Source organism: Telmatherina bonti, assembly GCF_933228915.1.
Source record: "Telmatherina bonti genome assembly, chromosome: 15".
NCBI classification, from domain to species: domain Eukaryota; kingdom Metazoa; phylum Chordata; class Actinopteri; order Atheriniformes; family Telmatherinidae; genus Telmatherina; species Telmatherina bonti.
Window position 1 is genome coordinate 38,861,357 of NC_136613.1, and position 14,711 is coordinate 38,876,067.

A 14,711-nucleotide genomic window follows, 5' to 3' on the forward strand; every position below is an offset into this window, starting at 1 on the left:
GTCAGTTCTACCTGGAGGAACGACTGGAGTCAGTTCTACCTGGAGGAACGACTGGAGTCAGTTCTACCAGGAGGAACGACTGGAGTCAGTTCTACCGGGAGGAACGACTGGAAGTCCGGCATGCAGGCAGCTGAGGTCCTACAGACGGTTTCTTCCTGGTTATCCTCCTAAGCTGAGGAGGACCTTTCTCCTGAATGTGGCCCAGAAACGCTGAAGGACACTAAGCTGGAAATTTGTCCTAGTTCTCCATGAAACGGAACGTTCAGACAAACGTTTGGATGTAGAGAAACTTCACGTTCGGACTTCCAGCTTTTTTTCAATGTGTTCATATTTACGCTGTGAAATCTAAACTCTTCAGCGTGTTCTCTGAAACAGCAGGAATTCCAGGTGAAAGCACATTGTTGGTTAGGATCACGGCATTCCCTGCTGGCTCCAGACAGCAGCAGATTCCTGGGAGGAAGTCCAGCTTTGTTCCAGAGTTCAGACAGAAACAAGGATTCGTTTTGATTCTGGTTCGAAAACAAGGCTTTGTGGCGTTGTGTGATTTTTTTGCGTGGATTCTGTCATTTCAGGCTAAAGTAGAGAAAGCGGTCGACATGAAGGCCCGGCTGCTGTTGGAGAAGCTGGAAGAAGCCGACAGCAAGGCCATGGCTCAGCAGGAGATGATGGTGGCCGTTAAACAGCAGGACGACTGTCGGAGAGAGTTCCAAAGCAACATGAGCACCGTGCAGGTAAGTCACTTCCACGCCGCGGGAACGTCTCCACGCCGCGGGAACGTCTCCACGCCGCGGGATCGTCTCCACGCCGCGGGAACGTCTCCACGCCGCGGGAACGTCTCCACGCCGCGGGAACGTCTCCACGCCGCGGGAACGTCTCCACACCGCGGGAACGTCTCCACACCGCGGGAACGTCTCCACGCCGCGGGAACGTTTCCACGCCACGGGAACGTCTCCATGCCGTGGGAACGTCTCCAACCCGCGAGAACGTCTCCACGCAGCGGGATTGTCTCCACGCCGTGGCGCCATGGGAGGAGCTGCGTTTTAACGACCTGCACACCGTTCTTCTCCCGGCGACAGGATGAAGTCTCGCAGCTTTCTCAACACAAGCAGGATTTACTGGAGAAGCTCCGGAGATGTCGGGCAGAGATGGAGGCAAAGCGAGCCGAGTCCACGGCGCTCAAGCAGAAGTTCAAGGTGGGGATGAGGCGACGGCTCGCCGGAAACCAGCTGGGAATGTTTCACCTCCATCTTTTCCTTTTCCAGATCGTCACCCAGGTTCCAGACACCGAGGTGAAGTTTCTGGCTCAGCATGAAGAGGCGGGAGGCGACGGCAGCCAGCCAATCAAAGGAGTGTTTACCATTAGTCAGATACCTGCGGTGGCCCTGAGGGGAGGACAGGCCCTCATCACCTTCGAGAAGGAAAACGGTACACCTGGTGGCGAGGAGGCGTCATTTCTGTCAGCATGACCAGCAGAAACCACTGCTGGGTCGGACAGGACAGCTTTATGTCCTGGATACCCAGATATCCCAGTGCTCTGGATTTATATCCCAGTGCTCAGGCTGTAAATCCCAGTACCCAGGATGTAAATCCCAGTTCCCAGGCTGTAAATCCCAGTACACAGGATGTAAATCCCAGTACTCTGGATGTAAATCCCAGTTCCCAGGCTGTAAATCCCAGTAACCAGGATGTAAATCCCAGTATCCAGGATGTAAATCCCAGTACCCAGGATGTAAATCCCAGTATCCAGGATGTAAATCCCAGTACCCAGGCTTTCAATCCCAGTATCCAGGCTTTAAATCCCATTTAACAGAATGTTAATCCCAGTACCTGGGCTGCAAATCCCGGTACCCAGTCTGTAAATCCCAGTACCCAGGCGTTATATCCCAGTTCCCAGGATGTAAATCCCAGTACTGAGGCTTTAAATCCCAGTACCCAGGATGTAAATCCCTGTACCCAGGCTGTAAATCCCAGTACCCAGGCTGTAAATCCCAGTACCCAGGCTGCAAATCCCGGTACACAGGCTGTAAATCCCAGTACCCAGGCGTTATATCCCAGTTCCCAGGATGTAAATCCCAGTACTGAGGCTTTAAATCCCAGTACCCAGGATGTAAATCCCAGTACTGAGGCTTTAAATCCCAGTACCCAGGATGTAAATCCCTGTACCCAGGCTGTAAATCCCAGTACCCAGGCTGCAAATCCCGGTCCACAGGCTGTAAATCCCAGTACCCAGGTTTTAAATCCCAGTACCCAGGCTTTAAATCCCAATACCCATGCTGTAAATCCCAGTGCCCAGGCTTTAAATCCCAGTTCACAGAATGTAAATCCCAGTGCCCAGTCTGTAAATCCCAGTACCCAGAATGTAAATCCCAGTGCCCAGGCTGTAAATCCCAGTGCCCAGGATGTAAATCCCAGTTCACAGAATGTAAATCCCAGTGCCCAGTCTGTAAATCCCAGTACCCAGAATGTAAATCCCAGTGCCCAGGCTGTAAATCCCAGTACCCAGGATGTAAATCCCAGTGCCCAGGCTGTAAATCCCAGTACCCAGGATGTAAATCCCAGTGCACAGGCTGTAAATCCCAGTTCCCAGGATGTAAATCCCAGTTCCCAGGATGTAAATCCCAGTACCCAGGATGTAAATCCCTGTACCCAGGCTGTAAATCCCAGTTCCCAGGCTGCAAATCCCAGTACCCAGGTTTTAAATCCCAGATCCCAGGCTGTAAATCCCAGTACCCAGGCTGTAAATCCCAGTTCACAGAATGTAAATCCCACTGCCCAGGCTGTAAATCCCAGTACCCAGGATGTAAATCCCAGTACCCAGGCTGTAAATCCCAGTGCCATGGCTATAAATCCCAGTACCCAGGATGTAAATCCCAATACCCAGGCTGTAAATCCCAATACCCAGGCTGTAAATCCCAGTACCCAGGCTTTAAATCCCAGTTCCCAGGCTGTAGATCCCAGTACCCAGGCTATAAATTCCAGTACGCAGGCTGTAAAGGCCAGTGCCCAGGCTGTAAATCCTAGTGCCCAGGCTGTAAATCCCAGTACCCAGGCTGTAAATCCCAATACCCAGGCTGTAAATCCCACTTCCCAGGCTGTAAATCCCAATACCCAGGCTGTAAATCCCAGTACCCAGGCTGTAAATCCCAGTACGCAGCCTTTAAATCCCAATACCCAGGCTGTAAATCCCAATTCACAGAATGTAAATCCCAGTGCCCAGTCTGTAAATCCCAGTACCCAGGATGTAAATCCCAGTGCCCATGATGTAATTCTCAGTATTGTGGATGTAAATCCCAGTACCCAGAATGTAAATCCCAGTGCCTGGGCTGTAAATCCCAGTACCCAGGATGTAAATCCCAGTGCCCAGGCTGTAAATCCCAGTACTCTGGATGTAAATCCCAGTGCCCACGCTGTATATCCCAGTACCCAGGCTATAAATCCCAGTACCCAGGCTTTAAATCCCAATACACAGGCTGTAAATCAAAGTGCCCAGGCCTTAAAGCCCAGTACCCAGGCTGTAAATCCCAGTTCCCAGGATGTAATTCCCAGTACCCAGGCTGCAAATCCCGGTACACAGGCTGTAAATCCCAGTACCCAGGTTTTAAATCCCAGTACCCAGGCTTTAAATCCCAATACCCAGGCTGTAAATCCCAGTGCCCAGGCTTTAAATCCCAGTTCACAGAATGTAAATCCCAGTGCCCAGTCTGTAAATCCCAGTACCGAGAATGTAAATCCCAGTGCCCAGGCTGTAAATCCCAGTTCACAGAATGTAAATCCCAGTGCCTAGTCTGTAAATCCCAGTACCCAGAATGTAAATCCCAGTGCCCAGGCTGTAAATCCCAGTACCCAGGATGTAAATCCCAGTGCCCAGGCTGTAAATCCCAGTACCCAGGATGTAAATCCCAGTGCACAGGCTGTAAATCCCAGTTCCCAGGATGTAAATCCCAGTACCCAGGCTTTAAATCCCAGTACCCAGGATGTAAATCCCTGTACCCAGGCTGTAAATCCCAGTTCCCAAGCTGCAAATCCCGGTACACAGGCTCTAAATCCCAGTACCCAGGTTTTAAATCCCAGATCCCAGGCTGTAAATCCCAGTACCCAGGCTGTAAATCCCAGTACCCAGGCTTTAAATCCCCGTTCCCAGGCTGTAGATCCCAGTACCCAGGCTATAAATTCCAGTACGCAGGCTGTAAAGGCCAGTGCCCAGGCTGTAAATCCTAGTGCCCAGGCTGTAAATCCCAGTACCCAGGCTGTAAATCCCAATACCCAGGCTGTAAATCCCACTTCCCAGGCTGTAAATCCCAATACCCAGGCTGTAAATCCCAGTACCCAGGCTGTAAATCCCAGTACGCAGCCTTTAAATCCCAATACCCAGGCTGTAAATCCCAATTCACAGAATGTAAATCCCAGTGCCCAGTCTGTAAATCCCAGTACCCAGGATGTAAATCCCAGTGCCCATGATGTAATTCTCAGTATTGTGGATGTAAATCCCAGTACCCAGAATGTAAATCCCAGTGCCTGGGCTGTAAATCCCAGTACCCAGGATGTAAATCCCAGTGCCCAGGCTGTAAATCCCAGTACTCTGGATGTAAATCCCAGTGCCCACGCTGTATATCCCAGTACCCAGGCTATAAATCCCAGTACCCAGGCTTTAAATCCCAATACCCAGGCTGTAAATCAAAGTGCCCAGGCCTTAAAGCCCAGTACCCAGGCTGTAAATCCCAGTTCCCAGGATGTAATTCCCATTACCCAGGCTGCAAATCCCGGTACACAGGCTGTAAATCCCAGTACCCAGGTTTTAAATCCCAGTACCCAGGCTTTAAATCCCAATACCCAGGCTGTAAATCCCAGTGCCCCGGCTTTAAATCCCAGTTCACAGAATGTAAATCCCAGTACCCAGTCTGTAAATCCCAGTACCCAGAATGTAAATCCCAGTGCCCAGGCTGTAAATCCCAGTTCCCAGGCTGTAAATCCCAGTGCCTAGTCTGTAAATCCCAGTACCCAGAATGTAAATCCCAGTGCCCAGGCTGTAAATCCCAGTACCCAGGATGTAAATCCCAGTGCCCAGGCTGTAAATCCCAGTACCCAGGATGTAAATCCCAGTGCACAGGCTGTAAATCCCAGTTCCCAGGATGTAAGTCCCAGTACCCAGGCTTTAAATCCCAGTACCCAGGATGTAAATCCCTGTACCCAGGCTGTAAATCCCAGTTCCCAGGCTGCAAATCCCGGTACACAGGCTCTAAATCCCAGTACCCAGGTTTTAAATCCCAGATCCCAGGCTGTAAATCCCAGTACCCAGGCTGTAAATCCCAGTGCCATGGCTATAAATCCCAGTACCCAGGATGTAAATCCCAATACCCAGGCTGTAAATCCCAATATCCAGGCTGTAAATCCCAGTACCCAGGCTTTAAATCCCCGTTCCCAGGCTGTAGATCCCAGTACCCAGGCTATAAATTCCAGTACGCAGGCTGTAAAGGCCAGTGCCCAGGCTGTAAATCCTAGTGCCCAGGCTGTAAATCCCAGTACCCAGGCTGTAAATCCCAATACCCAGGCTGTAAATCCCAGTTCCCAGGCTGTAAATCCCAATACCCAGGCTGTAAATCCCAGTACCCAGGCTGTAAATCCCAGTACGCAGCCTTTAAATCCCAATACCCAGGCTGTAAATCCCAATTCACAGAATGTAAATCCCAGTGCCCAGTCTGTAAATCCCAGTACCCAGGATGTAAATCCCAGTGCCCATGATGTAATTCTCAGTATTGTGGATGTAAATCCCAGTACCCAGAATGTAAATCCCAGTGCCTGGGCTGTAAATCCCAGTACCCAGGATGTAAATCCTAGTGCCCAGGCTGTAAATCCCAGTACCCAGGCTGTAAATCCCAATACCCAGGCTGTAAATCCCACTTCCCAGGCTGTAAATCCCAATACCCAGGCTGTAAATCCCAGTACCCAGGCTGTAAATCCCAGTACGCAGCCTTTAAATCCCAATACCCAGGCTGTAAATCCCAATTCACAGAATGTAAATCCCAGTGCCCAGTCTGTAAATCCCAGTACCCAGGATGTAAATCCCAGTGCCCATGATGTAATTCTCAGTATTGTGGATGTAAATCCCAGTACCCAGAATGTAAATCCCAGTGCCTGGGCTGTAAATCCCAGTACCCAGGATGTAAATCCCAGTGCCCAGGCTGTAAATCCCAGTACTCTGGATGTAAATCCCAGTGCCCACGCTGTATATCCCAGTACCCAGGCTATAAATCCCAGTACCCAGGCTTTAAATCCCAATACCCAGGCTGTAAATCAAAGTGCCCAGGCCTTAAAGCCCAGTACCCAGGCTGTAAATCCCAGTTCCCAGGATGTAATTCCCATTACCCAGGCTGCAAATCCCGGTACACAGGCTGTAAATCCCAGTACCCAGGTTTTAAATCCCAGTACCCAGGCTTTAAATCCCAATACCCAGGCTGTAAATCCCAGTACCCAGGCTGTAAATCCCAGTACGCAGCCTTTAAATCCCAATACCCAGGCTGTAAATCCCAATTCACAGAATGTAAATCCCAGTGCCCAGTCTGTAAATCCCAGTACCCAGGATGTAAATCCCAGTGCCCATGATGTAATTCTCAGTATTGTGGATGTAAATCCCAGTACCCAGAATGTAAATCCCAGTGCCTGGGCTGTAAATCCCAGTACCCAGGATGTAAATCCTAGTGCCCAGGCTGTAAATCCCAGTACCCAGGCTGTAAATCCCAATACCCAGGCTGTAAATCCCACTTCCCAGGCTGTAAATCCCAATACCCAGGCTGTAAATCCCAGTACCCAGGCTGTAAATCCCAGTACGCAGCCTTTAAATCCCAATACCCAGGCTGTAAATCCCAATTCACAGAATGTAAATCCCAGTGCCCAGTCTGTAAATCCCAGTACCCAGGATGTAAATCCCAGTGCCCATGATGTAATTCTCAGTATTGTGGATGTAAATCCCAGTACCCAGAATGTAAATCCCAGTGCCTGGGCTGTAAATCCCAGTACCCAGGATGTAAATCCCAGTGCCCAGGCTGTAAATCCCAGTACTCTGGATGTAAATCCCAGTGCCCACGCTGTATATCCCAGTACCCAGGCTATAAATCCCAGTACCCAGGCTTTAAATCCCAATACCCAGGCTGTAAATCAAAGTGCCCAGGCCTTAAAGCCCAGTACCCAGGCTGTAAATCCCAGTTCCCAGGATGTAATTCCCATTACCCAGGCTGCAAATCCCGGTACACAGGCTGTAAATCCCAGTACCCAGGTTTTAAATCCCAGTACCCAGGCTTTAAATCCCAATACCCAGGCTGTAAATCCCAGTGCCCAGGCTTTAAATCCCAGTTCACAGAATGTAAATCCCAGTACCCAGTCTGTAAATCCCAGTACCCAGAATGTAAATCCCAGTGCCCAGGCTGTAAATCCCAGTTCCCAGGCTGTAAATCCCAGTGCCTAGTCTGTAAATCCCAGTACCCAGAATGTAAATCCCAGTGCCCAGGCTGTAAATCCCAGTACCCAGGATGTAAATCCCAGTGCCCAGGCTGTAAATCCCAGTACCCAGGATGTAAATCCCAGTGCACAGGCTGTAAATCCCAGTTCCCAGGATGTAAATCCCAGTACCCAGGCTTTAAATCCCAGTACCCAGGATGTAAATCCCTGTACCCAGGCTGTAAATCCCAGTTCCCAAGCTGCAAATCCCGGTACACAGGCTCTAAATCCCAGTACCCAGGTTTTAAATCCCAGATCCCAGGCTGTAAATCCCAGTACCCAGGCTGTAAATCCCAGTACCCAGGCTTTAAATCCCCGTTCCCAGGCTGTAGATCCCAGTACCCAGGCTATAAATTCCAGTACGCAGGCTGTAAAGGCCAGTGCCCAGGCTGTAAATCCTAGTGCCCAGGCTGTAAATCCCAGTACCCAGGCTGTAAATCCCAATACCCAGGCTGTAAATCCCACTTCCCAGGCTGTAAATCCCAATACCCAGGCTGTAAATCCCAGTACCCAGGCTGTAAATCCCAGTACGCAGCCTTTAAATCCCAATACCCAGGCTGTAAATCCCAATTCACAGAATGTAAATCCCAGTGCCCAGTCTGTAAATCCCAGTACCCAGGATGTAAATCCCAGTGCCCATGATGTAATTCTCAGTATTGTGGATGTAAATCCCAGTACCCAGAATGTAAATCCCAGTGCCTGGGCTGTAAATCCCAGTACCCAGGATGTAAATCCCAGTGCCCAGGCTGTAAATCCCAGTACTCTGGATGTAAATCCCAGTGCCCACGCTGTATATCCCAGTACCCAGGCTATAAATCCCAGTACCCAGGCTTTAAATCCCAATACCCAGGCTGTAAATCAAAGTGCCCAGGCCTTAAAGCCCAGTACCCAGGCTGTAAATCCCAGTTCCCAGGATGTAATTCCCATTACCCAGGCTGCAAATCCCGGTACACAGGCTGTAAATCCCAGTACCCAGGTTTTAAATCCCAGTACCCAGGCTTTAAATCCCAATACCCAGGCTGTAAATCCCAGTGCCCAGGCTTTAAATCCCAGTTCACAGAATGTAAATCCCAGTACCCAGTCTGTAAATCCCAGTACCCAGAATGTAAATCCCAGTGCCCAGGCTGTAAATCCCAGTTCCCAGGCTGTAAATCCCAGTGCCTAGTCTGTAAATCCCAGTACCCAGAATGTAAATCCCAGTGCCCAGGCTGTAAATCCCAGTTCCCAGGATGTAAATCCCAGTGCCCAGGCTGTAAATCCCAGTACCCAGGATGTAAATCCCAGTGCACAGGCTGTAAATCCCAGTTCCCAGGATGTAAATCCCAGTACCCAGGCTTTAAATCCCAGTACCCAGGATGTAAATCCCTGTACCCAGGCTGTAAATCCCAGTTCCCAGGCTGCAAATCCCGGTACACAGGCTCTAAATCCCAGTACCCAGGTTTTAAATCCCAGATCCCAGGCTGTAAATCCCAGTACCCAGGCTGTAAATCCCAGTTCACAGAATGTAAATCCCACTGCCCAGGCTGTAAATCCCAGTACCCAGGATGTAAATCCCAGTACCCAGGCTGTAAATCCCAGTGCCATGGCTATAAATCCCAGTACCCAGGATGTAAATCCCAATACCCAGGCTGTAAATCCCAATATCCAGGCTGTAAATCCCAGTACCCAGGCTTTAAATCCCCGTTCCCAGGCTGTAGATCCCAGTACCCAGGCTATAAATTCCAGTTCGCAGGCTGTAAAGGCCAGTGCCCAGGCTGTAAATCCTAGTGCCCAGGCTGTAAATCCCAGTACCCAGGCTGTAAATCCCAATACCCAGGCTGTAAATCCCAGTTCCCAGGCTGTAAATCCCAATACCCAGGCTGTAAATCCCAGTACCCAGGCTGTAAATCCCAGTACGCAGCCTTTAAATCCCAATACCCAGGCTGTAAATCCCAATTCACAGAATGTAAATCCCAGTGCCCAGTCTGTAAATCCCAATACCCAGGATGTAAATCCCAGTGCCCATGATGTAATTCTCAGTATTGTGGATGTAAATCCCTGTACCCAGAATGTAAATCCCAGTGCCTGGGCTGTAAATCCCAGTACCCAGGATGTAAATCCTAGTGCCCAGGCTGTAAATCCCAGTACCCAGGCTGTAAATCCCAATACCCAGGCTGTAAATCCCACTTCCCAGGCTGTAAATCCCAATACCCAGGCTGTAAATCCCAGTACCCAGGCTGTAAATCCCAGTACGCAGCCTTTAAATCCCAATACCCAGGCTGTAAATCCCAATTCACAGAATGTAAATCCCAGTGCCCAGTCTGTAAATCCCAGTACCCAGGATGTAAATCCCAGTGCCCATGATGTAATTCTCAGTATTGTGGATGTAAATCCCAGTACCCAGAATGTAAATCCCAGTGCCTGGGCTGTAAATCCCAGTACCCAGGATGTAAATCCCAGTGCCCAGGCTGTAAATCCCAGTACTCTGGATGTAAATCCCAGTGCCCACGCTGTATATCCCAGTACCCAGGCTATAAATCCCAGTACCCAGGCTTTAAATCCCAATACCCAGGCTGTAAATCAAAGTGCCCAGGCCTTAAAGCCCAGTACCCAGGCTGTAAATCCCAGTTCCCAGGATGTAATTCCCATTACCCAGGCTGCAAATCCCGGTACACAGGCTGTAAATCCCAGTACCCAGGTTTTAAATCCCAGTACCCAGGCTTTAAATCCCAATACCCAGGCTGTAAATCCCAGTGCCCAGGCTTTAAATCCCAGTTCACAGAATGTAAATCCCAGTACCCAGTCTGTAAATCCCAGTACCCAGAATGTAAATCCCAGTGCCCAGGCTGTAAATCCCAGTTCCCAGGCTGTAAATCCCAGTGCCTAGTCTGTAAATCCCAGTACCCAGAATGTAAATCCCAGTGCCCAGGCTGTAAATCCCAGTACCCAGGATGTAAATCCCAGTGCCCAGGCTGTAAATCCCAGTACCCAGGATGTAAATCCCAGTGCACAGGCTGTAAATCCCAGTTCCCAGGATGTAAATCCCAGTACCCAGGCTTTAAATCCCAGTACCCAGAATGTAAATCCCTGTACCCAGGCTGTAAATCCCAGTTCCCAGGCTGCAAATCCCGGTACACAGGCTCTAAATCCCAGTACCCAGGTTTTAAATCCCAGATCCCAGGCTGTAAATCCCAGTACCCAGGCTGTAAATCCCAGTTCACAGAATGTAAATCCCACTGCCCAGGCTGTAAATCCCAGTACCCAGGATGTAAATCCCAGTACCCAGGCTGTAAATCCCAGTGCCATGGCTATAAATCCCAGTACCCAGGATGTAAATCCCAATACCCAGGCTGTAAATCCCAATATCCAGGCTGTAAATCCCAGTACCCAGGCTTTAAATCCCCGTTCCCAGGCTGTAGATCCCAGTACCCAGGCTATAAATTCCAGTACGCAGGCTGTAAAGGCCAGTGCCCAGGCTGTAAATCCTAGTGCCCAGGCTGTAAATCCCAGTACCCAGGCTGTAAATCCCAATACCCAGGCTGTAAATCCCAGTTCCCAGGCTGTAAATCCCAATACCCAGGCTGTAAATCCCAGTACCCAGGCTTTAAATCCCAGTACCCAGAATGTAAATCCCTGTACCCAGGCTGTAAATCCCAGTTCCCAGGCTGCAAATCCCGGTACACAGGCTCTAAATCCCAGTACCCAGGTTTTAAATCCCAGATCCCAGGCTGTAAATCCCAGTACCCAGGCTGTAAATCCCAGTTCACAGAATGTAAATCCCACTGCCCAGGCTGTAAATCCCAGTACCCAGGATGTAAATCCCAGTACCCAGGCTGTAAATCCCAGTGCCATGGCTATAAATCCCAGTACCCAGGATGTAAATCCCAATACCCAGGCTGTAAATCCCAATATCCAGGCTGTAAATCCCAGTACCCAGGCTTTAAATCCCCGTTCCCAGGCTGTAGATCCCAGTACCCAGGCTATAAATTCCAGTACGCAGGCTGTAAAGGCCAGTGCCCAGGCTGTAAATCCTAGTGCCCAGGCTGTAAATCCCAGTACCCAGGCTGTAAATCCCAATACCCAGGCTGTAAATCCCAGTTCCCAGGCTGTAAATCCCAATACCCAGGCTGTAAATCCCAGTACCCAGGCTGTAAATCCCAGTACGCAGCCTTTAAATCCCAATACCCAGGCTGTAAATCCCAATTCACAGAATGTAAATCCCAGTGCCCAGTCTGTAAATCCCAGTACCCAGGATGTAAATCCCAGTGCCCATGATGTAATTCTCAGTATTGTGGATGTAAATCCCAGTACCCAGAATGTAAATCCCAGTGCCTGGGCTGTAAATCCCAGTACCCAGGATGTAAATCCCAGTGCCCAGGCTGTAAATCCCAGTACTCTGGATGTAAATCCCAGTTCGCAGACTGTAAATCCCAGTACCCAGGATGTAAATCCCAGTATCCAGGATGTAAATCCCAGTACCCAGGATGTAAATCCCAGTATCCAGGATGTAAATCCTATTCAACAGAATGTTAATCCCAGTACCCAGAATGTAAATCCCAGTGCCCAGGCTGTAAATCCCAGTACCCAGGATGTAAATCCCAGTGCCCAGGCTGTAAATCCCAGTACCCAGGATGTAAATCCCAGTGCACAGGCTGTAAATCCCAGTTCCCAGGATGTAAATCCCAGTACCCAGGTTTTAAATCCCAGTACCGAGAATGTAAATCCCTGTACCCAGGCTGTAAATCCCAGTTCCCAGGCTGCAAATCCCGGTACACAGGCTCTAAATCCCAGTACCCAGAATGTAAATCCCAGTGCCCAGGCTGTAAATCCCAGTACCCAGGATGTAAATCCCCGTGCCCAGGCTGTAAATCCCAGTACCCAGGATGTAAATCGCAGTGCCCAGGCTGTAAATCCCAGTACCCAGGATGTAAATCCCAGTGCCCAGGCTGTAAATCCTAGTACCCAGGATGTAAATCCCAGTATTCTGGATGTAAATCCCAGTACCCAGGATGTAAATCCCAGTGCCCAGGCTGTAAATCCTAGTACCCAGGATGTAAATCCCAGTACTCTGGATATAAATCCCAGTACCCAGAATGTAAATCCCAGTGCCAAGGCTTTAAATCCTTGTACCCAGGATGTAAATCCCAGTCCCCAGGATTTAAATCCCAGCACCCAGGATGTAAATCCCAGTACCCAGGATGTAAATCCCAGTATCCAGGATGTAAATCCCAGTACCCAGGATGTACATCCCAGTATCCAGGATGTAAATCCCAGTACCTAGGCTTTAAAGCCCAATACCCAGGCTGTAAATCCCAGTGCCCAGTCTGTAAAGCCCAGTACCCAGAATGTAAATCCCAGTGCCCAGGCTGTAAATCCCAGTACCCAGGATGTAAATCCCAGTGCCCAGGCTGTAAATCCCAGTACCCAGGATGTAAATCCCAGTGCACAGGCTGTAAATCCCAGTTCCCAGGATGTAAATCCCAGTACCCAGGCTTTAAATCCCAGTACCCAGAATGTAAATCCCTGTACCCAGGCTGTAAATCCCAGTTCCCAGGCTGCAAATCCCGGTACACAGGCTCTAAATCCCTGTACCCAGGCTGTAAATCCCAGTTCCCAGGCTGCAAATCCCGGTACACAGGCTCTAAATCCCAGTACCCAGGTTTTAAATCCCAGATCCCAGGCTGTAAATCCCAGTACCCAGGCTGTAAATCCCAGTTCACAGAATGTAAATCCCACTGCCCAGGCTGTAAATCCCAGTACCCAGGATGTAAATCCCAGTACCCAGGCTGTAAATCCCAGTGCCATGGCTATAAATCCCAGTACCCAGGATGTAAATCCCAATACCCAGGCTGTAAATCCCAATATCCAGGCTGTAAATCCCAGTACCCAGGCTTTAAATCCCCGTTCCCAGGCTGTAGATCCCAGTACCCAGGCTATAAATTCCAGTTCGCAGGCTGTAAAGGCCAGTGCCCAGGCTGTAAATCCTAGTGCCCAGGCTGTAAATCCCAGTACCCAGGCTGTAAATCCCAATACCCAGGCTGTAAATCCCAGTTCCCAGGCTGTAAATCCCAATACCCAGGCTGTAAATCCCAGTACCCAGGCTGTAAATCCCAGTACGCAGCCTTTAAATCCCAATACCCAGGCTGTAAATCCCAATTCACAGAATGTAAATCCCAGTGCCCAGTCTGTAAATCCCAATACCCAGGATGTAAATCCCAGTGCCCATGATGTAATTCTCAGTATTGTGGATGTAAATCCCTGTACCCAGAATGTAAATCCCAGTGCCTGGGCTGTAAATCCCAGTACCCAGGATGTAAATCCTAGTGCCCAGGCTGTAAATCCCAGTACCCAGGCTGTAAATCCCAATACCCAGGCTGTAAATCCCACTTCCCAGGCTGTAAATCCCAATACCCAGGCTGTAAATCCCAGTACCCAGGCTGTAAATCCCAGTACGCAGCCTTTAAATCCCAATACCCAGGCTGTAAATCCCAATTCACAGAATGTAAATCCCAGTGCCCAGTCTGTAAATCCCAGTACCCAGGATGTAAATCCCAGTGCCCATGATGTAATTCTCAGTATTGTGGATGTAAATCCCAGTACCCAGAATGTAAATCCCAGTGCCTGGGCTGTAAATCCCAGTACCCAGGATGTAAATCCCAGTGCCCAGGCTGTAAATCCCAGTACTCTGGATGTAAATCCCAGTGCCCACGCTGTATATCCCAGTACCCAGGCTATAAATCCCAGTACCCAGGCTTTAAATCCCAATACCCAGGCTGTAAATCAAAGTGCCCAGGCCTTAAAGCCCAGTACCCAGGCTGTAAATCCCAGTTCCCAGGATGTAATTCCCATTACCCAGGCTGCAAATCCCGGTACACAGGCTGTAAATCCCAGTACCCAGGTTTTAAATCCCAGTACCCAGGCTTTAAATCCCAATACCCAGGCTGTAAATCCCAGTGCCCAGGCTTTAAATCCCAGTTCACAGAATGTAAATCCCAGTACCCAGTCTGTAAATCCCAGTACCCAGAATGTAAATCCCAGTGCCCAGGCTGTAAATCCCAGTTCCCAGGCTGTAAATCCCAGTGCCTAGTCTGTAAATCCCAGTACCCAGAATGTAAATCCCAGTGCCCAGGCTGTAAATCCCAGTACCCAGGATGTAAATCCCAGTGCCCAGGCTGTAAATCCCAGTACCCAGGATGTAAATCCCAGTGCACAGGCTGTAAATCCCAGTTCCCAGGATGTAA

General features: G+C 49.6%; 1 protein-coding gene across 1 annotated transcript in view; it reads left to right on the forward strand.

Annotated features, from left to right (window-relative positions):
- nmi (N-myc (and STAT) interactor) overlaps nt 1–14,711 on the forward strand; it is a 104,903-nt gene that overhangs the window by 7,135 nt on the left and 83,057 nt on the right. The window contains exons 3-5 of the mRNA XM_079253878.1: nt 573–731; nt 1,077–1,193; nt 1,263–1,425. Of these exons, the coding sequence (XP_079110004.1) occupies nt 573–731; nt 1,077–1,193; nt 1,263–1,425 (439 nt within the window). The remainder of the gene's footprint in view (nt 1–572; nt 732–1,076; nt 1,194–1,262; nt 1,426–14,711) is intronic.